Source organism: Salminus brasiliensis, chromosome 19, assembly GCF_030463535.1.
Source record: "Salminus brasiliensis chromosome 19, fSalBra1.hap2, whole genome shotgun sequence".
NCBI lineage: Eukaryota > Metazoa > Chordata > Actinopteri > Characiformes > Bryconidae > Salminus > Salminus brasiliensis.
Window position 1 is genome coordinate 23,443,837 of NC_132896.1, and position 25,698 is coordinate 23,469,534.

The 25,698-nt window shown below is 38.0% G+C and overlaps 3 protein-coding genes across 6 annotated transcripts; all 3 read right to left on the bottom strand.

Annotated features, from left to right (window-relative positions):
• Positions 1–813: 813 nt before the first annotated feature.
• LOC140541567 (transforming growth factor beta activator LRRC33-like) lies at positions 814–4,076 on the bottom strand. Its single transcript, XM_072664259.1, has 2 exons — positions 3,984–4,076; positions 814–3,894 (listed from the first exon to the last, which is right to left on the bottom strand). The coding sequence occupies exons 1-2, from the start codon at positions 4,074–4,076 to the stop codon at positions 2,053–2,055; spliced, it is 1,935 nt and encodes a 644-aa protein (XP_072520360.1). The 3' UTR covers positions 814–2,052.
• Positions 4,077–4,788: 712 nt separating this feature from the next.
• Positions 4,789–10,153, bottom strand: LOC140541211 (tumor necrosis factor ligand superfamily member 13B-like). Of its 2 annotated transcripts, none has more exons than XM_072663768.1 (6): positions 9,951–10,153; positions 9,756–9,795; positions 9,550–9,603; positions 9,218–9,330; positions 8,205–8,355; positions 4,789–5,250 (listed from the first exon to the last, which is right to left on the bottom strand). In XM_072663768.1, exons 1-6 carry the CDS (start codon positions 10,056–10,058, stop codon positions 5,138–5,140), a joined length of 579 nt encoding a protein of 192 aa, XP_072519869.1. In that variant the 5' UTR covers positions 10,059–10,153; the 3' UTR covers positions 4,789–5,137. The 2 variants fall into 2 exon arrangements, with proteins under 2 accessions (XP_072519869.1, XP_072519868.1); XM_072663767.1 differs by having other exon boundaries at positions 9,550–9,606.
• Positions 10,154–10,748: 595 nt separating this feature from the next.
• LOC140540966 (uncharacterized) lies at positions 10,749–24,812 on the bottom strand. 3 transcript variants are annotated; one of them, XM_072663457.1, is made up of 8 exons: positions 24,346–24,812; positions 16,375–16,462; positions 13,227–13,250; positions 12,756–12,932; positions 12,640–12,674; positions 12,479–12,530; positions 12,205–12,326; positions 10,749–11,274 (listed from the first exon to the last, which is right to left on the bottom strand). In XM_072663457.1, exons 1-8 carry the CDS (start codon positions 24,649–24,651, stop codon positions 11,014–11,016), a joined length of 1,065 nt encoding a protein of 354 aa, XP_072519558.1. In that variant the 5' UTR covers positions 24,652–24,812; the 3' UTR covers positions 10,749–11,013. The 3 variants fall into 3 exon arrangements, with proteins under 3 accessions (XP_072519558.1, XP_072519557.1, XP_072519556.1); XM_072663456.1 differs by having other exon boundaries at positions 12,211–12,335; XM_072663455.1 differs by having other exon boundaries at positions 12,205–12,335.
• Positions 24,813–25,698: the final 886 nt, after the last annotated feature.

The following is a 25,698-nucleotide window of genomic DNA, read 5'->3' on the forward strand; positions in this document are numbered from 1 at the left end:
AGCAAGCTATAATAAAGTAATATTTGAATCATTACCCAAAATTGCGCAGCTTTGCCTACTCATTCTGCTTCTCTGGAGTACATTAAATACGTTATTGTAAACTGGTCTGAGGTATCGACCAAATTTACACTGAGCAGGGCCTACCTTTGCTCTTAATTCTCACAGCCTCAATCCTTGCCGTGTTTCTCAACATTGCACAGTTCGAGATGTCTCAAGTATCCAACAAGGCTGCTTAAGAAGTTATTTTGTTAAACCCTTTGAATTAAAGCTAAAGTTTACACTTTGATTGCTTCATTTCACATCACAATGAGGCAAAATTAGAAAATAAAATCACTGTCCAAATACTTATGGACCTCATTGTACATGAATACAGGCAAGTATTTACACCATATTACTGTATGTTACTTATGCTTATTTGTCAGTAAAGAATATATAATGTCAGATATTTGGACACATACCATATGGTCATGTCAGATATATTGGCAACCATAATTTGTGATTTTTTTTTTGTTCCCTCAGGCAACCTACAACATGCTATTGCAAACAATATGCTCTTGAAGCGAAAAAAGGTAATCATCATTATTATATGGTCAATAATCATTTGACTATCATTTGATTTAATACCTAAACCTCACTGGCCACTTGTAGGTCTGTCTTGCTAGCGTACAGTTTTGAACTGTAACCAGAACCATACACGACTTGTATCCCACCATCAGTCAAAACAAAACAAAATATAAAGACAAAACAATGGCTGGAATTTGTTTGTGTGGCAGATTGCTCTTGTACATATGTTTTTATTTGTAATAATGTACTTATGTAAACCTCAGTAATAACGATAAACTCACACCAGCAGGACACTCAGGTTTAAAGGTTTATAGAACATTCACTTGATATAAAGGTTCTTTACCACTTTGATTTCTTACACCCACATATTTCCTTTAAGAACATGGTTTCCTGGTATTTTTTAACAACAAACACTGTATTCTTTTCATTAAAATTTTGCTTTTTTGTTCCATGGTAGTATTACGGGAGTTTTTCCTAGCCACTGCCTCTCACTCACGAGTTACTTGTCTTATTTCTTTAAAGTTGCTCTGTAACAGTGACAGGTTGTCACTTTGAAAACAGTAATATAACTAAAAAACTAAAACTGAAGAAATCATTATCATTTGTAATATTTAATCAATAGAAATGCAATTATCTTGTGAGAAAAACCTTAGGACACTCTATGCCCCAACAGCTGGTATTTCCTATAATGATCTATTAGTTTTGGACGTGAACTGGCAGAAACGCCTTCATGCAGAATTCTTTCAGCTGTGTGAGGTTTCAACTTTAGTTTTTAGACAGATGGTCTCACAAAACCCTAGTGTATTCAATGCTGGCATTTTAAGTATTTTTATTAATTACATTTTACATTTTTAAAATACATTTCTTCAATTGTATATGTTTAGTTATTACCTTCATCTCCCAATATGGTTTAAATATATTTAAAAAGATTTCCATGAAGTGTCCTAACCTTTTTACATGACTGTATAATGGGACCAATCTACTAAAAAATATTACATTTTTGACTCCATAACCTTTAGAACAATATTTCTGGAGGGTCAACAGGGTGATTCCCTTTGACATATGAGATGTTTGGTTTTGTTTAAGTTTTTATTATTTATTATTTTATTATAATTATTTATGGTTTAAGGATTGCTATGATTATTTTAAGCTTTGTTTGGTTATGTTAATTGCATAAGACTTCTTTAATATCAGCTTGATTAGACTAATGTGTACACATTTTACAGCTTATATACACCCACAGCACAACTTCTTAGAATAATATTAATTCAACAACACTAGAAGCATGAACTTTCTATATTTTTCCAAAATATGCAGACTCATACTTTCTTTAACTTCATTTTAAAAATGTATATAATTCTGTTCTAGCTTTTCAGCTCATGAATGCAAAATTCATTGTACATCACACAAAAGAAAACTTAGGATTGCCATAGTGCAGATTTGGTATGCACACACATTCACTCAACAATTTCAGCTGTCTAATTATTCTCAAACAACTAATGATCCTTTGGCATACATCACTTTCACCAGTGCCACAACAGCGAAGATGATCATAAAACATGACACAAATGCCCATACAATATTTTTTTCTATCCAAATGCCTTCCCCCTGACATTGTATGGTGTGGTTTTGTAATGAGTGAAATGTAATATTGTCAGCAGTCTTATACTGACACCTAGCTTTATTGAGGTCTGCAATCCTGACTTGTTTCTGGTTTAGAATTTTAAGCCATTTTGTATTACAACAGTTGTATGCATTATTGCTGATATAAATCATATCTAATTTTTGCAACACATTTGTCACTACAGCGTTTAAAGAAGAGAAGTTATTGTTTCGTACATCAAGGACTTTCAGTGGTGAACATCTCAAAGATTCTGAAAGATCTCTAAATCTGTTATGAGAAACGTTTAAAATGCGTAACTTTGTCATACATGGAATGGACACATGTGAACAGCTAGCATTAGTGTTAGCAATACTTAGTGATTCAAGGCTTCTCTGCAACCCTTCCAATGATCTGGTGCCCAGAAATAGGTTTTTGTTGCCTGCTAGGTCAAGAGATACTAATTGGGTTTTTACAAAGGCATTAGGAACTATATGTTTTAACCTGTTTTCTCCCAAATTCAAATGTTTCAGGCTGCGTATTCCCCTGAAGGACATACAAAAATCTGATAATGAAGTGGTCTTCCCTGCACATAGTTTTACACCATTTTGTTTTAAGATGAGCGTGTCTAAGTTTGGTAGGAAATCAAAAAATATTTTTGGCAAGTATTCAATTTTATTATTCTGCAGATTTATATGGTGCAAGGATGGCATGGAAATGTGACTTGCTTGTGTTTGGTTGTCTTTTTCTAGCACGCCATGGCTAAAATTCCGCAAACAATTATCGCTCAAATTCAGAATCTCCAAAGACAACAATTTGCTCAAAGATGATAGAGAGAAGTCTCTGAAATCATTAGCTTTCAAGTCAATGTAATGTAGTGTCACAAGACTCATGTCATTACTGCCACCTGTATTATACATTTCTTTGTTCTGGGATATATTCTGATGCAAAGTTTTAGCTTCTGAAATGGAGACTTCTAAACCTAAAGCACCTATTTTGTTGTACTGCAGATGAAGATACTTCAGTCTATTCTTTTTAGGGACAACAGGGAAGTATAGAAGGTTATTATAGCTTAAATCCAGAATTTCAAGGAGATATGTGTCCTCATTTTGATGACTGAGGAAGAATTCTATCGAATTCTGGCTTAAGTTGAGAGTTGTTACTTGATGAAGGTGAAAATCACAAATGTGTACCAGATTATTTCCAGCCAGGTTCAATATTGATAATTTCTCCAAACTTTCAAATGTCCCCTCATCAATTTCAAAAATGTTGTTATTTTCAAGATCAATATTTACGAGGTTCCTATTTCTTGCAAATAGACGTGGTGTAAGTCTAGTCAGGCTGTTTCCATTAAGAGTGAGTTGTTCAAGAGCTGTAGCATTGTGAATATAAAGTCCCACAGCATCATCGTCTAGATTGTTCAATGAAATGTCCAAATGCTTCAGTCCATAAAGGTTCCAAAAGGCTTTACTGTTGTTGATTACATTGTTGTCCAGTAGATTCATTGCAAGATTCACATAGTCCAGGTAGACCAGGTTCTTGAAAGCACCTTTCTCTATAAAATTCAAATGGTTGTAGCTTAGGTCTAGCTTCTTAAGGGCTTTTAGGTTGAGTATATTTAACTGCTCAATTGCATTGTTTGACAGATCAAGTGCTTGCAGCCTGTAGTCCAGTTCCACAGGAATTGAGCAAAGATTTCTATTTTTCCAGGATTGCTCCAAGAGACTCTGCTAATAAACAGATATAACCAAGAGATCAGTCTATGACATTAAATTAGTTGTGAATTGTTAACGATTACGTTTTTGCAGTTAAATCCTACCTTGTATTTCACTGCAGATGAAAGCACACAGTGTGCAGAGAGCAAGTGTGATGCATACAGTGTGCAGAGAGCAAGTAAGCTGAAAAAATCCATAGCTGTAGTGCAGTGTCCCTGACAAGCTACATTGTCTTTTATTGCAGATAAAACATTCCTTTATATCTCTCCTTCCCACTCATGTAAAAAAAAAAAAAGCAAATTACACCATGTATGAAAATATCCAAAACTGACAGTATCATAAATTACCACATGCGCCCACAGGAACCCCCCAACCCCACATCCTTTGGTTTATCAGCTTGGTTGTACTACAGTGGCATGTAAAAGTTTGGGCATCCTACTTTTAAAATACCAGTGAAAGAGTGTTTCCTGTGCTACTGGCTGCAACAAACCTAAAGCATGACTGATCCCCCCGCCTGCTTAATGGACTCTTCATTTTTCTTTCTCCAAACACATGCACACACAGTTTATTTGGTCCCTGTAGAGAACTATTGCCTACAATGCCAGTCATGGGCCAAAGTGGTATAAAGCCCCCAGCACTGAGCTGTGGAGCATCAGAACTGTGGTCTCTGAAATCAGAGCACTAAAACTCCTGACACTGAATGCAATCAAATCCTCACTAAAATGCTCCAAAACCTAGTAGAAAGCCTTTTCTAGACAGTAAAGACAGTTACTCCAACTAAAGCAGGTTAACCTCTTTTTGCTGACACATTGAGATTTGGTCACTTGGTCTTTCCTAACAATTGTGAAATAGCCCCAACAAGGTTAAAAAAACCAACAACAAATAACAAATGTTTGCATTGTAGCCCTTTATTTTTTACTGTAAAATTGTACAAAACAAAACATGTAAACAGTCTCTAAATGTTTCACAGTAACGGGGTGCCTAAACTTTTGCCTGACTGTATATGGAATATGTGCCAAGTTCAAGTGTTGTTTTTCCCTGTTTGCTTTGAGTGGCTATCTGACACATCCAGCTTCTTGTTGTCACTCATGAGAATCACCTCCTAGCAGCCTTATTTCCTGACAATGCAGCAATAGCTCACCAGCTGTGTGAAATTGTATATGTCCACAGGCACTCTAGCAAATTCTTCTTTGAGGTTCCCAGTTTGTGTGCCTTGTTCGGGTTGGTTTGTAAGGCTGTACACAGTTGATAGCAGCTATTACAGCTGTATGACTCCAAAGAAGGTTGATTCGGTGTCCATGGCAATCTGTGCTTCAGGCCGGTCTGGGACAACAAGCTCCAACTCATCTCGTCTGTGGAGCCTGGCTATTCCTTTTTAATAAGTTAAAAAAAAAATAAAAAAAAATCAAACATCAGCTAGACATTGCAAGAGAAAATGACACAGAAAAAGCAGTGTTCTGTCCAAAGCTGTTTACAGCAGAACTTGTTCTGGCACTGATTAAGGCAACCTTGTTCCATCTGTCATTTCCACCTTTATTTCGGGCACCTAAACTGTCTAGCCAGTCTGTTCAACTAAAATAGTCTTTTTTTTAATGTTTTTTTTAGGGCTACTCTTTTTACATTAGCTTCAGCTAGACTTGTGCTAATGTTCAATTATAAGTTACACTGCTGTATTTAGTTACCAAGTCACTGCTTTTAGTTAAGCAAGCCGATTAGGGAGAAGCTCCCACTACACAATCACATCCTGTATTAACATGGTTTATACAGGTTTAATAATTGATGTATTATTTAAAGTTGTGATGTCCTTGGGTGGTTATCTTTACTTCACCTCATTGGTCTCAGTGAAACAGTTCCATGTGAGATTATACACTAATACCACCCATGCCACACCTTAGGGATACTACAGTGGAACACACTACACATACTACACTTTATCTTCAAAAGTATCTATATCATAAATTGTATCTTATAAGTCTTAAATTCATAATATCTGGTTTGGTAACAGAATTAACAAAAAATAGAAGTCAGACAAACATCTCAAATATTACATTTAAGCTGCAGGTTATATATAGATGTTTATATAGATGGTAAAGATGTGTTGAATACTAAGACAGTAATTAGATTTAGCTGAAAGTGTTATTATTAAAGGTTTATTATTTTGTATTGGTCTTATTATACAGCGCCTTCCACAATTATTGGCATCCCTTGTTAAAATGTGTTCTTTTAAATAATATAAGACAACAATGCAAAAAAGAAAATCCAACCTTTAATTCAAGTGCATTTAATAAGTGGGAAAAATATATATATTGTACATGAAATCATGTGTGCCACAGTTACTGGCACTTCTGATGTTCAACCCCCTTTTGCAAACAAAACAGCACTTTATCTTCTCTTATAATATTTCACAAGATGGGACAATACAGAGAGAGGGATCTTCCGCCATTCCTCTTTACACAATCTCTCTAAATCATCCAGAGTCCTGGGTCCTGAGTCCTATCTTATGCACTCTCCTCTTCAGCTCACCACACAGGTTTTCAGTTGGGTTGAGGTTTGGGGACTGAGGTGGCCATGGGAGGAGCTTGATTTTGTGTTTGGAGAACCATTTTTGTGTAGAATTGGCCACCTTGCTGAAAGACCCAGTGACAACCCATCTTCAGTTTTTGGGCAGAGGCCACCAGATTTTGATTTATAATGTCCTGGTATGTCAGAGTTCATGATGCTATGCAACCTTACAAGGTTCCTAGCCTTTGGAAGAGAAACGGGCCCACAGCATTACTGATCCTCCACCATACTTCACAGTGGGAATGAGGTGCTTATCTCATCTTTTGTGTTATGCCAGACCCACTTAGTGGTGCAGTGGTGGCTCAGCGGTTAGAGCGCCGGGATATCGATAACAGGGTTGTGGGTTCGATTCCCGGGCTCGGCAAGCTGCCACTGTTGGGCCCTTGAGCAAGGCCCTTTACCCTCTCTGCTCCCCGGGCGCTGGAGTTGGCTGCCCACCGCTCTGGGTGTGTGTGTGTACTCACTGCCCCTAACACGTGTGTGTGTGTGAGTGTGTGTTCACTACCAGATGGGTTAAATGCGGAGGACACATTTCGCTGTACAGTCCACACTGTACAGTGACGAATACGTGCACCTTTATCCTTTATCCTTAGAGTGTTTGTTGCAAAAAAGCTCTACCTTGGTCTCATCGGACCAAAGCACACGGTCCTAGTTAAAGTCCCAGTACCACTTAGCAAACTCCAGACGTTTGTGTTTATGCTTGTAAGTGAGAAAAGGTTTTTCGTGCATGCCTCCCAAACAGCTTGTTGCCATGTAGATAGAGCCTGATGGTTGTTATGGAGACTTTGTGACCCCAAGATGCTACTCTTTGATGCAGTTCTCTAACAGTGAGCTTTGGAGAACTTTTTACTTCTCCTACCTCATCCTCTCCTTTACCATCCTCCAAGATAATCTTGCATCCTCGTTCAGGCTAGTTTTCCACTGTTCCAGATGTTTAAAACTTCTGGATGATTCCTCTGCCTGTAGATGTGGGCAGGTGTAGGATAGTGGCTGTTGTCTTGTAGCCATTGCCTGACTTATGAAGGTCAACACACATCTTCCTTACTTGAATAGTGTGTTCTCTTGTCTTTCCCATATTGGAGAGTGGATAAAAGAAATGGGCCGCTGTGTCACATCATGTTTATACCACAGGGAAACAGAACCTGATGAATTACTAATTAATGGTTCCTAGATACTCTGATCAACTTCATAAACTACAGTACAAAAAACAGAAATGCTTACATTTATTTTTTAGGAATTGTTAGGCGTGCCAATAATTGTGGAACTGGTGATTTCATGAAAAATAATTTCTTAATCAGGGATTTTCTTTTTTTTTTTTTTTGCTTGAGTTAAAGGTTACATTTTTCTACAATATTTAGTGTGATTATGCTTTTGCAACAAAAGATTGAATTTATTTTATTGGGACCAGGGGTGCCAATAATTGTGGAGGGCACTGTAAGTAATATAACCTACACTGCCCCTGTCTGGCTCAACCTGGTATAACAACTTTGTACTATAAGACACAAAGTTGAAGTTCTTCAAATGAGGGGAGCTTCAAATAGAAATATGTCAAGTCTATATATGCTGCATTCATTTGAGGCCAGACAGCTTTTTAGCACTGGCAAGTTTAATGTTCCATGTTTAGTTACATATTTAAACTGGAATTCTGGACCAATGTTTTAACAGAACTACGCATACAACTGATTAGACCACATAACTACATAAAGCATATGTTAAAATGGCCAACTTTTATTATTATTTATTATTATTATTAGTTTGCTTACCAGCAGTATAGCAGGTGTTCACCGCATTATCTTTGGGCATTTCTTGCAGACAGCGGAAGAGACTTGTGATTCTTTGGTCCTTTCCTGCAACATCTGAAGTTTGTCTTGTGATCACATGGCCCATGACTGTACTTGGGTTCAGAAAGAGCACCTAGAAATTGTAAGCACATCCTAGCTTTGTTTTCCTTGTTGTGGGTCATCATGCTTAAAGAATTCAGGAATTCATTCAGGGATACTGTACTAAAGCACAGCGTTTAAGACATTTCTTTTCATTGCACCATGAGTCACTGGTTATTGAATATTATACTTGTCTTTTTAGCAGAAAGAGAGGATTGGTCACTGCTCAGATATGAAGTGTAGCCAGTCTAGCCAGAACAGAAAGGGGCATATACTGTACTGTTTAAATGTCTTGGGCGCTTGAGAAAATTATCATCATTTCTAAACCCCCACTTGAGGAAGACCTGTATTACTTAGTAATTTACGTACTACTTATTATTTATCTTTCAAGTCCTGGTTTGGTTACTCAGTGCTTTATTAGGTTAAATCAGGTGTGCTGCTGTGGGGTAAATCTGTACAAATTTATACAATGACTGAAGGCATCAAGGTCAAATCTGAAAATCTTTGTAACTTAAAGTAATTTTAAAAGATGACTACTTAAACACACTCTCCTAACTTTTACTGTATTTGTTAAGAGAAAAAGATTGATTTTAAGCAATTCGCTTAGGTGCCTAAACCCATACATTTACTTTTAACCACTAAAAGTTCTACATCTCTCTATAATCTGTGTATCCACACAGGGCAGGCAGATCATCTCATTTGGTAAGGAGAATAACAATTATGAAATGTAAAGCTAGATTGTGGCCAAAATTAGCTCAATCCCACAATTGAGATTTGAGCTGTTTTTGAACATTTTTGGTACTTTAGAAGCATCATTAGGCCATTTATGAATCTGTAGAACTACACAACAGGTTAAGTGACGGTTGACTGTTAAACAGTACAATGCTGTACAGTACCTGGCCATACATCAAGAAGTAGCTCTCTTCTTTTACTATAATTTTGTTGTTGAGCATAGCTAGAGCTGGTCCATGCTGCACAGCTATAGTCCATGGAATGACGGTCACATTTCCTTTACCACAAAAAGTAAATATGAAAATGGGACAAAAGATAATTGGTTATTTAAAAAAAAGTTCCTCTGTTGTGAAGTTACATTTTAAATAATATAAAAAATAATAATAAATGTCCATAACCAATTTTTTTTTCCAATTGTATGAGTAATATAGGCGTAATAATAATATGAGGTAATTTACCAGTGACTATAATAATACATCTGTGGCTGAAGTCTTACCTCTTAACGACGGCTTCTCACCACCTTTCGCTGCAAGCTGCAGAAACGAATGCTCTGCTGTGAGGAATACACTACTATGAGTGGTTGCTATAATGGATGTCAAATGTTGCCTTGTACATGATCTGCCCAACTGTAGATCATGTGAAAATAGCCATAAGTTACAAGCATACAAACTGCAAACATATGGCTGCGGTGTTGGTACTTACGTGTGCAGCCAGGCAGCTCCCGTTTGATTCGCTGAAAGACCTCAGTGAATAACCATTGGTCAGGTTGGTTTCCAGCGTATCGAGTAAACACAGCAATATAAAGAGTATGACAATCAAACATGCTGGAAATTCAGGGTAATTTGGGGGATTCAAACAAAACCACAATAAGTCAAACTGAGAAATGGCCTGACATACCTCCCATGTGTCAAACATCAATATGTCATCGTGGAGTATGCTTGACGACTGCAGTTGGACGAACTGGAAGAGCAGATCCTTTTTGATTAGCCTTAGTTTGCTTTTCATGACACTGACTTCTTGGATCACCCAGAAACTTAAACTTAAGGATAATACAATTACACAAATGAGCAGAGCAAAACGGCCCACAAGCTGTTTTTTGTAGAACATAGTTAGCTACAGTTACTACAAAATTTACTGAACAGGGTGGAGTGAAGAAGTTACAGGAAACTTTAAAAATAGATTGCAAATGAGGAACTTAAATACTAAGAAAAAAAAACACCATTATTTGCTGGTGTTACTGAAGGCTGTTTTTTTAAACCATGTGCTAGGATACCACTTGAACCAAGTTTACAACATTCTCCATCAAATAATGTCCATTTATACAATAAACCAGTCAAGTTGTATAACAGTGGTCAAATATATGGAGCAGCCAAGGGTTTGTTTAATCATACAGGATTTGTTTGAGCTTGTTAGTGTTTGTGTCAGTCACTAGCCATAAATTCAAGTAATTTGGGATTCAAAATAAAATGTGAATATGAGAGCGTGAGAAGAAGGGAAAAGAAAAAGAAAACTGAGGAACTGGTGCCATGTTTCATTTCATGGCCTCTTAACAGCAAATGCCTGGGAGTAGCTTGGCCAAGTTTTGTCTGTGTTGTCTGGTTTCTTTAAATCTCCACAGAGCCACAGAATTTGTCTGTGTGATACACTGTTGAGTCATATTTCAGGTCAGAATAAAAACAGTCCACAGAAAATAGATTAGAGTAGAAATTAGAGTATTTATTGTACTTGAGAAATCAATTTACAAAAAAGTATCTTCTATTTTATGTACATATATACACACACTGAGAAAATAATTTTATGTACATCATGAAATGAAGGACTTTCATAAACTGAACTGTTACTTTGGAAACACTATTGGAAGCAGTATTAATAGGTATAGGCCTAAAATTATTTTTAGTGCAAATGTGTGGCAATGTATAGAGTGGTGATTATACACAGGGGGTGAGAATGTTCTGAGTGTTTATGAGAGACCAGTAGACGGAGCATCTCCCAATCTCACGCTGCCCAGGAAAGTGGCGTGATCAGTCATGCTGATTAGGGAGTCCTCGTAAACAATACGGATAGAGATGCGTTGGTGGGCATGAAGCACGCTCACGCCAGCTGTGTAACACGTGTTAAACTTGCGTTGGCCAGTCTCAATGCTGCATGTGCAGCGCAGAAAGGGCGTGCGATCCACCAGCACCTCGTAGCTTGCTATGTCCGTGAAGTTCAGATAGTAGATCTGGTCAAACACAAAAACACAGAATAAGAAGCAATGTTTAATGCATTCTTTTTTAACAATCACACATCCCCTTTATTTTCCAAGTATCCATGCAAACATATGTTTTATTAATCTATAAAAAATTTTTGTAAAGTTATTTGCATTATACGATGCATATGGATGAAAGTGCTCAACTAGAATCTGTGATTTCAGGTAATTTACAGTTTACAGGTAATTGGGCGAGTAAGGTGTAATGTGAACAGAATAGAAGCCTGCAAATAAAGATGGTAACAGGTAACCCCAGCATTAACTTCCATAGCTTGCTTGCCCACATTTCTACTTCACTGAAAGCAATAACCAAATTTCTTTACTTATAAAGGTCATGCAACCCCATTTTGTTACAGAATATAATTTCCACAGTGTTTGATTCAGAAGCACTATGTTGGTGCACTGAATCACCAGCATTGTAATGAAAAATGCATTGTGCTGAAGTAAGTTTTATTTTCCTGATTTTTAGCTGGCAGGAATATAGCCCACAAGCTTGGTCACTATATTCAGTTAGGGCACAAGCTACAGATCACACAAAACGGAAGAAAGTGGATAAGAAAAAAAGATGAATTCAACTATTCAGATGCAACCTCCTTCACACACTGTGGGAGGAGCTTTAACAACGACTAGGTGGATGTCCCACATTGCTAGTGTTGAATCATACTGTCCGAAAAAGGGATTTACAGCCCTAGTGATTTACTTTTTAAACATTAAATTTAAGGGCATGGATCATACCAAATCAGGGATTTTATGCATGTAGACACACACCCGTGCGCGCACGGTTTATTTTCACTGACTAGTCAAAGTGGACCAAGTGCACAGATTTAACAGGGGAAGTCCTTGTTGTAAATGTAATAATGTAGAGGCGCATGCCGGGAAGAAGAGGCCCAGGAGCGTACTCACTTCTACCTGACTATAGATGAAGTAGATGCCATCCATGAGCACCTCGAGCTCTCCAGAACGCGAGTGCATCTTGAAAACCTTGTGGTGCACGGAAACCATTTTCCAGTTTTTCAGCACACCCTCTGGAAGATCTCAGTGTGAGAAAAAGGAATATACTTAATACCAGTCATAGAAAATGTAAACGTCTGTAAAAATGTGACAAGATCAAAGTCATCAATAAGCTGTCAAGTCATTGGATCAAATGTCAAAAATATGTCTGAAATATTAACCTTACCTTCTCTCACTAATATTGTTGTCTCCTGGCCTTGTAAGTGTACCACAGCAGGCTAAAACAAACAGATAAGTAACTTGTAAGAATGTGTTTGGATTTAAATGTTCTTAGATCTTAACAATGATCATCATAACATTATGCCCACTTCCTGCTTAAATACATACCTGGAACTCCCTTGACTTGGTTTTGTCAACTGCTCCTGAGAAGGAAAAAATTAGAGATTTATTTTCATAGCTTTCAGAAAAAAAAAGTGTATCTATTTATTTATTTTATTTTTTACCTGCCGGTCCTTGTGGCCCTGGAGGACCCCTTGGCCCTGGTGGTCCAGGTGGCCCTACAGGGCCTAAATCATTTCTGCCAGGAATACCAGGAATCCCTGGAATACCAGGGGGACCCTGTGGCCCTGGAGGTCCTGGAGGCCCAGGTGGGCCAGGTGCACCTGGTAATCTTTTTCTGCCTGTGAGAAGAAACATTAGTAATAACAAATTATTATTTTTTAGATGCATAACAAATGTGTGTGCATGTAGAATACCTACATTAACAATGACAGACTTGAAGGAGATTTATGGAAAAAATTGTCTCCATTCCATAAAACATCTTATGGAATAAGGAAATTATTGTGTAAGTATTATGTGATGAACAAAAAAATTTTTTAAAGGAATGTTATATCTATTAGTTAAGAAATAGCTTGGAATAACAGTGTATCTTTAAGTTTTGCTTTTGAATGAAATACAAGGGTGGCTGAAATTACCTTTTTTCCGTTTTCCATTGGGTTCTGAAAAAGGATACAAATTAAGGGAGGTATGAAAAAATAATTGTGATATCTAAACAAAATACCTTTAAAACAATGCATATTACTATTAATGAGTGTTAGTTAAAGGGGATTGCCAATATTTCAGCTTTCAGCTATAGGCCCTTGCAGTAGTGCATGCTGACGGCCAAAAAAAAAAAAAAGAATAAAATGTTGCCTATTTCAATTGAGAGATTTCTCATATCTCAAACTAAATCAGAATTAAGGCAGATTTTTGTCTCTTATTCCAGCATTGCCCCTTTGCCTGAATTCAAAGAAAGTGTCAGCTGTGTCTGTTCATTTCCACAATTGCATAAAAAAAACAAAAAAAACAATAGAGAACAGCTTGTTTATAAAGCGATTTCTTTTCTTCTCTCCTTCAGCTGTGACTGAATGTCTGAAGTGCCAGGCAGATTAATTAAGCAGTAAATGAAAGTTCTTTCCTTCATAGTTTGTTGACTAGTCTACCATGCTAACTTACCAACACATGCTAACATTGATCAAATGATTTATAATAGACATGTAGCCACAGTGCTACACTTCAGCAAAAGCTTGTATGATTGACCGATTCCTACTCAACACTCTACTCAACACTAACACTCAACAAAGCTGTTACTTTGGGTCACTCCTTGTTGAAGGGAGGTTTACCCCTGTAATGTAAACTCTAAGCTTTGCCAGAACAAAACTTCAAAAACAAAAAAACTTCAGACCTGTTGAAATATTTGCATTTTGAGATTTTAAATGAAGTTAGCAGTTCTTTTCATATGTTTGAGACATGTATACAGGCAACAAATGATTGATGCACAGTAAATAAATGCTGTAAATTTGGAGTTTAAGGTGTTGCATTTGTACATGTCTCAGTAATGAACAACTGTCTAGTAGCCTCTGACGCCAGTCCAGTTTGCAATTCTATAAACCATTTGCATTATTTTGAGATAAGAGACCAGTGCAGCTTCAGTAAAACAAGATAAAATTTTAAGGGGGGAAAACAAAACATAACAGTACTAACGTCATCAGAATAAACAAAATGTTGTTTTTTTGGGCCAAATTTGATTGTTGTCCAGCTCTAACCGTATCTGTGCCTCTCTTGGCTAGTAATCTTACAAAAGTAACATAGTTGTTTTGTACCATTGAGAAATGGCCTGCAGACACACACACACACACACACACACACACACACACACACACACACACACACACACACACACACACACACACACACTCTTTGCAGAAGACCTGAGCTGCATTTTAATGATGTGGTCAGAAACCCTGGCCCAGGTAACTCAGTGCACTTACAGCTTGTAAGTGTGGATTCCCGCACATACACATGTGCCTGAAGCATTAGCCGGCAATGGAACTCGAGAGGTTAATTAGAGAGATACATTATCCTGCCAAAACCCTTTCCTTTGAATTAAGCCCAGATGGAAAACGTAGATGAAAGTGTGTGCACGTATTCATGTGTTGTCCAGGGAGGTGGGCATCACTACAACGCCTGTCTGACTAGTAAAGTTTACACACTTGCATGTTGCAAAAGAATCCTTTTTACGTGCGCTCCTCTAGGTTAATGTATAGTGTGTCGTTACAACTACAAAGGCAGTTTAACCTTACAACATTAACAGCCAGAGTCCCCCCTGGGACATATGGCCAGTATTTATTTTTGTCCCCCCCCCCCCTCTACATGAATTACTGGATGCACCCACATGAATTTGTCCTAATGAGCAACCCTATCTGAAATCTGGTCCAGGTTATGAGTGCAAACGTCTGAAATACAGTCGGCTTTTGTGATCTGGAGTTGAGATTACAGAAGGCTTTGTCTGTATGGTGTGCACAGGCAGCCTGGGAGTAATTATTGTTTAGAGTCCAAATTATTACTGATTTATAGCAAAAGTCTTGCAAGGTACATTTTTTTACTCTCCCCTGCTCCTTTAAACAAAATCAGCGCACTTTCCTGAAGTGCTCATTGTCACGCAATAGAATGTGGGAAAATTTATCATGATCCTGGCATACTGTAGCACTTGTTGCGAGACGATCTCTGGAGGGGATGTGAGCAATTATCACAGTGGATGAGCACTTGGGGATTTGCATGCATTCAAAGGACAAACATCAAAAGGACATAGCTGCACAGAGCATATGGATCACTGACTGAGATATTACAATGCACTTAGAACAGACATTGATCTCAGAGCCAATAAACTTTTACAGAGAATTAAAATCAAGAAGAGAAGGCAACCTGGCCAGTTTCAGAAATAATGTGACTGTGTACACTACAGTAAACAGCAAGGCATGTGCCATTTGCTCATCTATCGCATCCCCAAAAATGTTTTTCCAAAATATAAATTTACCCTAGTGAGGTTAGGTAGGACTATAGAGTTGAAACATATGTATACAGTACAGTTTAAAACTCTATACCACCAACCTAGACTATGTTGTTGTAGCTAATTAAAACTGGCTAAGTGGGACATAAATAAATGCTACCATTTGTGTTGCAACCCAATGTTCTAAATCCCTGACATACGTGTATATACAGTCCTATGCATTGCCTTTTAGGCAATGTTACATAACACAGTAATTGTGCAACATGCAAAAGTGGGCTCTCTGTTAAACATGGTCTCATTTTTATATTCTTATTTCAAGAATTACATGTTGGTTTTCCCTTGTAGCTATACACCACATTAAAAACAAAAGCTTAAAATGATAAAAGAAATAGGCACACACAGTTATAAATGTTCTGATGCTTATTAATGCAGATCAGCAATGCATATGTTGATGCAGCTAATGGCTGCACTGGAAAAGGTCACCCCCCCGAAGAAGAAGGGGTAAAAATAAACACACACAAAAACAACAAAACACTAGTCACACAAACACACACAACAACAACTGAATAAATGCCAACATGTCCAGATACCTCTTGTAAAGAATTTCCAGTCTTCCAGTCACCATACTTCAATTTATTTAACTTTTAGCATTCAAATAAAACTTGAAAACAAAAATATTGCTGCCCAAACCTATCAAAAGCATAACAGTTCAGAGATCTCCAAACTTTAACAGCAAATTATATTTTTACAGTCTGCTTGGATATTAACATCATTCAGAAAAATTAAAGCCTTACCTTTGGCTGCCCTTTTTGTTCTCCAGAGAACATTTGTGTTTTCTTCTGTGAAGTGGATGAAATCATGCTTTTGTGCTGGTATCTCTGCCTGTAAAGAAGAAAAAGTCTTCTTATTTCAGATCTTCAGAGTTTATTGAAAATCTTCAGAATCTGATGTTGTGCTTTGTTTGCTATTCTTAAATTGTCAAAAACAGCATTTGTTTAGATAATCATGTCCAAACAGCAGAAAATGGAAAGAATACATAAAACTGTATGGTTACTCCATGTTTGCTATTTGTTTGTCAACATAATTTCCATCACATGAACATTAATCTGACATAATTCGGGCATTTTTCATACTATTCATATAGCACCAAGTGATTTTTATCAAAACTGGCAATTAAGAGTTCCACATTAAAAGAAACTGAAATAGTAAATGTGAGGTTTTAGCAATACCAGAGCATATTGCAGAGCTAATACCCAAAGTGCAAACATTTGTATTAAACTTTGATAATCATCATCATCAAATCAACCTTTTTGGCAAACGATGTTCAGTTGACACGCTCTCGCCACAGCTTTTGACGCATCATTACCACAGTTCATCTGCACAATAGGACACCTACCTGGAGATAGTAGCAATGTTCCTGAATTTTCTCCATTTACTGACAGATTGTCTAACTGTTGATGTAAACCCAGGTCTTCAGAAATGCTTTTGTAGGCTTTACCAGTCTCTTAAACATGTCTTTGGAAAGCATGTCTTTGCATCAAGACATGGTTCACGCTAACCAAACATTTTTGACAACAATGGGGTTATTAGTCCCGGGGCTTTATGTGGTTTATTTAATAGGCAAGCACCTGTGCTACCCACACTTTTAATTTTCCCTCCTTATAAAACATCTTTTGCCAATAAGCTCTTGAAGTAGCCGTTAACACAGAGGTCCATCTGTGACTATTTCAATATTTTGTTCCATAGAGAATGGCATTTTTTTGTGTTTGCAATTTGCTACGAGCTCCAGCCCTATTCAGAACCTTTGCACAACATCCAAACATTTCAAGAGTTTTCAGAGTAGAGAGTGTTTTGACAGTAGACTTGCTACAAAAAAATATGAGCTCCCTGCCCTTGCTTATAGCTAACCGTTAATCAGTTCAACACAACTGTTTTTGTACAATGAGGTTTACATTTACTAATGCTGTTTATATGACCCAATGTTTTACTTGAGTGGGTAGTGAATGACACTTCTTGCAATCTACAGTCTAGAATGTATTACTGGGTTTTTGTTGAGACTACCAGTTTACTTGCTTGCTGATAGATTTTTTTAACTTTAAGATTTAGTACTTTTAGCAAAAGCTTACATTTATAATAACACTAACTGACAGTAATATTTATATTCAATTAACAGTAGTAAATACACACACAGCTAAATTTCCTTTTAAGCATAGAGAAGATATGCAAATAAGACAATCCTCCCCCAACAACCCCACCAAGTGCCCATGAGTACACAATTCAAACAAAGCTAGTTTGTAAAAAGAGAAATCTCCAAAGATGGAGAAAAGAATACATGAGAACAAGTATTTAATTGTCTAAATCATTGCTACTGTAAGTCACCCTGTAACCAGAGACACCTTTGTCTGCTTCAGGTTTCAGACACTTGCATGAACACAAATGCTTAGAATTTCACCTTCGTATACAAAAGGTGGAAATTTGTCATTCATCCAAGAAGTAAACTCATTCTTGGTTTTTCTGGTTTCTGTCCTATTCATACTGGCATGAATTACCAGATTACAAAAAAAGAAGAAGAAGAAGAAGAAGGAAAAAAAAAAAAAAAAAAAAAAAAAAAAAAAAAAAAAAAGGTTCTCAGGTGGCAAGTCTAAATTCATCTCTATGAGCAGGAACTAGGTGTCCATTTCCCACAGATGAACTAAAGGGAAAACTGGACTGAGAATAGCCCAGGTGTCTTAATGTGACACTACAGATGACCTAACATGACCTATATTCAAGCAGCAGAACCTATTTTTCATATCAATGCAACAAACTGACACAAATGACATATCGTTTATTTGCTTTGTTAGAGCCTGCAGAGATAAGATTTTAGATGATATTAGGTTTTCATTGGAGGATACTGATTCCTTTGGGACTGTAGGTGAGCAGAAGGCAAATGGGTTCAACTGATACTGGTTTGAAAGCAGTCTGCTGAATGGCGCTTACACTGACCCGTGGCAAGAAAACAGGACAACTCGTCTAGACTGTGCAACATGACTCTTAGGGCCCATGTACAGCTTTTGAAGACATCTACGTTACAGTTCACTGTCTTCCTAAATCACTGTAAAACCCTGTAAATGTTTCATACAAGGTGCACTGATATCAAATGGCTGATCAGATGATATCAGTGCCACAGGTCCTTGGGTGCAAAGAGAAATCTTCTTAATAGCCCCAATGGCTTGTACTGTCTGGCTGTTTCCAACATAAGAAAGGTCTCTCTGCATGTGCCTGATGGAAAACAGACTTTCACCGTTCATGGAAAAGACAGCACTTGGAAGAGTGCCCAAGGGTACAAGCACGTTCTAGAGTAACCCTGTTTGGGTCATGCTGCTCCATTAAGCCAGGTTTAACTTCTTCAAGGTATGGCTCACTGTTGTCAGCTAGTTTACACACATTCTCTTTGGAGGAGTTCCAAAGACCCATTGTGCAAGGGGCAGACATGAATTATTGTGCAATATTACACAATTTGATCGTTTGGAGTTGCGCTCCCAACATCTGCAACCGATTTGTTCAAAGGACACCATTCGTTTGATGACATGCGCTGCGTTTTGGCGTGTTCGATGCTGTGACACTTGAAAATGATGTTGAGAAGAAATCATTTGGGTGGATTACATTTTCCCCCTCATTTTGTTCTCAGCGCGTGCCATGTGTATGAAAACACTTTTTTGATAGCACTGGCTGAAAATATTCCCAGAGTTTTCTTTTCTTCCGAGTGATCCGCTAATGCAACCAAAGTCGTGCACTTCTAAAACATGGACTTTGCCCTCACTTCCCCAGTTGGGTCATTTCAGTTTTTATGACCTAAAGCTAGAATGGACTGCAGTGCTTTAGGAGAACAGCCTGTAAGGATACTTGCCATGGACAAGGCCACTGACTACTGGGAACGCCATGCAAAAGTCATCTTGAGTTCAAGAACATCCAGTTGTTTGGATGTATAAACTTGAGGCTGCATTGTGTGGTTGGATGGCTCATCTGTGCACGTTACCAGATGTTCTCCCATTCAGTGAAATTGTTCATTTGGTCTGCAGGTGTTTCCACAGCATGGGCCCAGGTGCTGGCATAGGGGTTTCAAGTCAACGAAGTGTCAATGAACACTCCAACACATGGTTTTCTGAACTGCTCTCACGGCCAACTTTCAAGCTTCACTGTGGAAATCTGTCAAAAAAAATCCTTTGCTGCACATACATAGTGATTTGAGAACATTTGGAATAAATTACTTTGGATATTAGACACATATACACACTGTTAACACTGAATGCCTTGTTCTCAAAGAAGAATTTGGGTTTTTCTGTACCTCTGTGGCCCTGATTAAAAGCTTGGTGACACTTCAAGCTAGCAGGTGTTGGAATGCCAACAATTAAGGCATGCACATAAAAAGAAGAAACAATTAATTAAAGCGCTTTTAAATCTTCAAAGTGAAGCTGTCTGGCAGCCCGCAAGTGAGACATGTCTATTTGAGCCCACATGCTCCTGTTTCTTCAGCTATGTAAACTGTGGTATCTGTAATCACGATTGTTTAATGCAGACATCTGGATCGGACAGCACCGCCGTTAAATGTTTACAGCTGCACAAGTTTTTCACCTCACAGAGCATCGCCATCTGGCCTAAATACCACTGACATTTCTCAGACAATTTTTTTTGCCCACTAAAAACAACCACAGAAACAATGTCAGGTATTTAACACAGAGGTCATTTTTAACACTAACTGTACCTGATTTATATGCATAGCAACAGCTGCCATTAATTCAAAAACGATACAATAACGTCATCACAATTACTTATAATGATACGTTTTTTTTGTATATTTTAGGTATTGGCAGTATTTGGAGCACTAACGAACTTCACGTTGTATTACAAAGAGAGAGTCAGAGGTGGTTTCCAAGTGATGTGGCTGCAATTTTTAACCCTCTTTTCTGGACATTGCAAGTTCATATCCCACAGATGCTGAGAATGGAAGAAAATACGATTGGCCTGTTTCGCTGGACTTGGCGATGTGCACAATAGACTAAATAGTAAAACACTGGGCAAAACTGTGCTGGTGCATTGTGCTTATTACAAAGGATCCATCTCAGAAGAACTATCAATATACAAATGTATTGTGACAATTAAGGATTGGTATCCATCCGAAAGAAAATGCTGGATCAAAAATCAAAGAGAAACAAAAGATATGAAATCTTGTAATTACTCACACACCCAGAGGAAAGAACAAATAATAAGACCTCTGAAATAGCATACGCTCACAGTGGGTAATGTAGCTTATATAGATTATTAAAGAACAGAATACTGGTATCTGGTGGAAAACCATGCCATTGATAAAGACATGGTCAAAAATAAAACACCATTTGAAAGATGGTTTTGCCAATATTTCAAACAAACGATATTTATTTTATATTTATAATGATCTGGAAGAGGGGAATATTTAGGTAACACCATGATTTCACATTATAGTATTTAGATTTTATTCATTTTACTGTATATGATACCCTCTACAAAAATATATTACATTTCTCCATAATGTCAGCAGTGGAATTTGTGTTATGAGGATATTTACTGTCGATATTTACACACACTTAGAAGTACTAATCCCTGCACAATGGCAAGCGCCAGTGCCCTGTGCACTGCATTTTTCAACTAACAGTTGTTATTTGGATGTATTGACAGGCTTTACATACTTTAATCATGGACCAACATTAGAATTCCGATCTCCAAGGTTTCTGGTACACATCCTAGTAGAAGATATACATTTAAAACTGACTATGAATAAAGGAAAAAGGAACAAACCTACTAAAGTGAGGATACGTAAAGAGAATCATATCCACAGAATTACATACTATTCTACTGATGAAATGTAATAGAAACTGCAGTTGCTCAGCAGCTGAACAAAATGTTAAAACATTGTTAAAATGTATACACAACTGAAAGCATGTCAAATATTTAACTATACTGAAAACATCAGGGCAATCTAAGTTATTAGTATTCTAGGCATGTTCAGCCCTCCTTTATCTTTAATCTTAATCATCTGCCATTATCATTAGAAAATAATACAGCCTGCATGTGCACTTAATCAAAAGCTGATAATGAACAAGTACAATGCTCCGCTCTGTTCTTTGGGGGTGGGGGTGTTCATGCCATTGCAGTGGCGTGAACTGTCTGGAACTTAATGATTAATTCCATCTCTTACCCTTTCAAAGCATGATGCCGCAACTCTATAGCCACAGATCAAATTTGGGTGGCATACATCCAAGTTCATGATGTTCATCCAAGGCCCACGAAATTTACACAAGCTGGTGCACCTGCTAGTAATTTGGCTAATGTTTTTCCACCTGCTACCTCATGGTCAACTGCTCCCTAAATCTTCCATATGGCATGCAGTTCTATTCATTGTAGATTCAAATATTTCCAATTTGGGACAACTACAGAAACAGATGAAACAAGCCTTGTAGATCCAGCCTAACATCTGCTTTGCAGCACCGCCAAGGCTCGGCTTTCTCTGTTCCATCTATTATGCATATTTGCTTTATCACGCTCCAGTTGTTAACATTCAAGTGAGACGGGTCTCCCCAAGTGCAATTTTCCTCTTTCTTTAGCAGATAGCATTACTGTAAAGGATTACAGTACATATGCAGCTAACCTACAGCTGGACCCCACAAAGAGTAGAGCAGGCTCTTCTTTGCCATTTCACTCCGAAGTGTGGTGAAATGGGAAATGTAGGGAGTGACCATACATACCGTATTTTGGCTTGACAACCAGCACATTTAACATTTATGCATTTATTACTACAACGTATTACCAGACTTTTCCCAACAAACACAAACATTCTAATTCTGCTCTGTACTGAACCCGAATAAGAACTGACAAGCTAATAAAAACTAGTGTGAATGGGAGAGGACATCCAAGAGCCTCCCAAATGTACACACTGTGGCTTTCAAAGTCTTCATTCTGCCGTTCTGTTCACACTGCACAACTTGTAATCAGGAATCTTTGAGTTGTTGTGGTTTGCGCACTACACGACTGATAAGTGACAGATGTTAACAGATTACTCTCAAATTATAATCTTTCACAAGGAGGATTCTCGGATGACTCCGTCTAATCTCCAAAAACCACATTCGTTTTCCTTCCAACATGAAAAAAATGAAAAAAATAAACCCAAGCGATCACAGTTGTTATGCGACAACATGGAACAAAACAGACCACTATACTTTTCTTGTAGCTACACTTGTTGATGTACAACTCCTCCCCCGGGTGTCCCCTCATCCTGTATTTTACGCTCTCATTGGCTGTAGCTTGTAACCTCACTCTCTGCCTGTCACAACCGTGATTATGTGATCTGGACTCCCTGACAGGTCCAGATATTCAACCTAATAGATATATTCAGCTCTTATTTAGCCTAAAACTTTGTAAAGCAAGAGTCTTACATGGGGTCAAAGTAAAAATGTGAGATTATTCTGCAATTAAATGTACAATTTCATAAACTGCACTCTCAGTGCAGCTCTATATGCAATGGACATCATTTAACAAAGCCAAAAAAGTGGTTTATATGCTGTTGTGGATAACACCAAAGGAAGCAGTATGCTTCACAAATATGTGGTGCTGTATCTTTTTTTTTTCTTTCAAAAATAATAAGAACTTGCTGATCCAAGTGAAGCACTGAATGCAAACACAAGCTCTCTCAGACTAAATCTGTGCTCAGCCAACATGAGTAATCCTTCTGTGTGTGTTATGTAGTGATGGAAGACACAGAGCCGTTCATTCTGATACAGAGTAAAGCAAGTCTACTAGATGTGTTGTTGTACTTGAGGAACCTGTGACATCTGACCTATTTTAAATGCAAATTGTTTAAGAAATTGAGAGAAGAAGAAGCTTAAGAAGAAGTATTTTGTCCCTTATATTCTGTCTTATATTCAGTTCATTCAAACTATGGAGGACAAAATTGCTTCTTCTCATGCATTTTTTAATGTCAGAAATCACATGCAGAATTAAGGTCAGTCTATTCCAGTCAGACATAAAGGTTTGCTTTGACTGATTCCTAAAGTTCGGTGGCTCACTGGTATTCAGCATACTAACCCCTCAGGTATATTATAAAAATAAATGACAAAATAATATTGAATCACTATAGTGATTTAAATGTAACCAAAACTCAATGAAAGCTCTTATTGCACGAGCTTATTTGCTAGCATAATAATAATAAAAAAAAAAAAAAAAACACTTTACTGTGAAACTAGCAAGTCAAAGACGACTACAGCCTCCTACCAGGAGTTAGATCATCAAGAGGAACCAAAGCTTAGCCCATCCTCCTATGGGGGGGCACACACACTATTCTTCTCTCAATAACTGCAATATAAGCATCAGTGAAGTTACACTGGTAGCCAACAGCTGAGCCAAGAGCGCATAGTGGACAGTAGTGAGGACACTCGGTTTAGAGGCACTGGCAGCTAAGAGAGCAGTGATGACCATTGTTAGGGCACAGCAATCACTAGAGAGCCGGCAACAGCTAACAGAGCAGCCCAATAGCCACACGTGTGTTACTGAGAAACGCTTGGGGCACACACGGTCCAGTGTTTACTTAACTCTCACGTTGTTCAACTGTGTTCAGCCTGACCCGCGCTAACACTGCATGTGTTAACTCACTGTGGATGTAAATTCGACTCTTGTTCAAAATTCAACTTTGATTCAACACCTTAAGTGTGGTCCGCATCCAAGATTAAAAAACAACTGTGGAGAATTTCGCTTACGGTGGAGCTGAAGAGCACATCGATGGCTCTTTCTTCGGGGTCTGCTCGAATGCTCGGTCCCATCTCATCTTCAGCAACGGCGGTGAACGGCGGCTCCCTCTTCGTTTGTGAAAGTTCGCGTTTGACCTCAGACCGCAGATCGAGGAAGCAGGACAGCGTGATCACGTGTAAAGAGAGCGAGACAACAAAGAATCCGAAGAAGAACCTGCAGCTGCCACAGTTCTTAGTACACGCGCAGGAGGAGTGAAGTTGAGGGCAGTCGGCCTTGAGGCCAGGGAACTTGTCCTCTAAACTTTCGCATGCCATCGTGGGAAGAAGGAAGGAGAGTGCTATCTTTGCATAGTCGCGTCTGTCGCAGTTCCTGAGCCACTGCTGTTCATTTGTACAACGCGAGACGGATGTCCGTTACTCACAATAAGTTGGTGGCATCGCAGGAACAACGTTTGCGGTTACGACTCTGTAGTTAAGGTGTTCGGGCCCCGCCCACATTGTCTCCGATTGGATATCCCACGCTCTGCGCGTCGTTTTACGTAAACATTTAGCTGGGGACCAGTGTTTTGGAGTTCGATTCAATTTCCTGAACCGATTCTTTTGAACTTTCTGTTTTAAAGAATCTAACGTTCCTGGGTGGACAGAGGGCTGACATAATGGATCAGTCTTCACTCTCTACTCCCCCTAGTACATTACATAAGTCATGAAACCTCTGGCTTCTACACTCACGGTGTTCTGACTGTTAAATAGGGAGTCGTGTCACCCATGGATGAATTAAAATGTTTTTGTTTTACATTTGTTTTCTATCGTCAGAGAAAATATTTTATTTGCCATTGCTGCAAAATAATGAGCATTAGGTGATAAATCTGAATCCAAATTCAATATTTTCGAAACGATTGAAGGCATCATGTATGGATACATACATAAACATATTCAGTCACATGATATGCTAATGGAGTCAATGTGATATTATCTTACACATTTGTGAGGTTAAGTAATTAAAAACATGATTTTACTGCGGCCTGCTTGGACAGACATTGGGCAGATTCGATTCAGCTAGATGTGTAACTGATTCGAGTAATTCGGAAGAATCGGTTCAAAAGAAAGTTCTGAGTCGGACATTGCTAATGTTTTGTTCTCTTGAATTCAAAACATGATTTTCGCAATAGCCTCACTGAGGTCGCTGTTCATGGTAGATTGCTCCCAGATTAACTATAATCCTCGACTAAGACAAACTGGTAGACTACGCCATGTCATTTCAAATTTAGCATACAAATACTAGTAGCCGATGAAACGTTTTCTTAATTAGAATTTCTAAATGAAATATAATAGATGACACAAGTTAAAATAAAGAACACTGTC

Coding starts and splice junctions, on each gene's coding strand:
- LOC140541211 (XM_072663767.1), bottom strand. CDS start 10,058: ATGAAAAGCAAACTAAGGCTAATCAAAAAGGATCTGCTCTTCCAGTTC. Junction 9,331..9,549: donor TGAGAAGCCGTCGTTAAGAG/GTAAGACTTCAG, acceptor TTTGTGGTAAAG/GAAATGTGACCGTCATTCCA. Junction 8,356..9,217: donor ACTTCTTGATGTATGGCCAG/GTACTGTACAGC, acceptor TACAATTTCTAG/GTGCTCTTTCTGAACCCAAG.
- LOC140541567 (XM_072664259.1), bottom strand. CDS start 4,076: ATGGATTTTTTCAGCTTACTTGCTCTCTGCACACTGTATGCATCACAC. Junction 3,895..3,983: donor CATCTGCAGTGAAATACAAG/GTAGGATTTAAC, acceptor TCTGTTTATTAG/CAGAGTCTCTTGGAGCAATC.
- LOC140540966 (XM_072663455.1), bottom strand. CDS start 24,651: ATGGCATGCGAAAGTTTAGAGGACAAGTTCCCTGGCCTCAAGGCCGAC. Junction 12,675..12,755: donor AGGGCCACAAGGACCGGCAG/GTAAAAAATAAA, acceptor TTTCCTTCTCAG/GAGCAGTTGACAAAACCAAG. Junction 12,531..12,639: donor CCAAGTCAAGGGAGTTCCAG/GTATGTATTTAA, acceptor TGTTTGTTTTAG/CCTGCTGTGGTACACTTACA.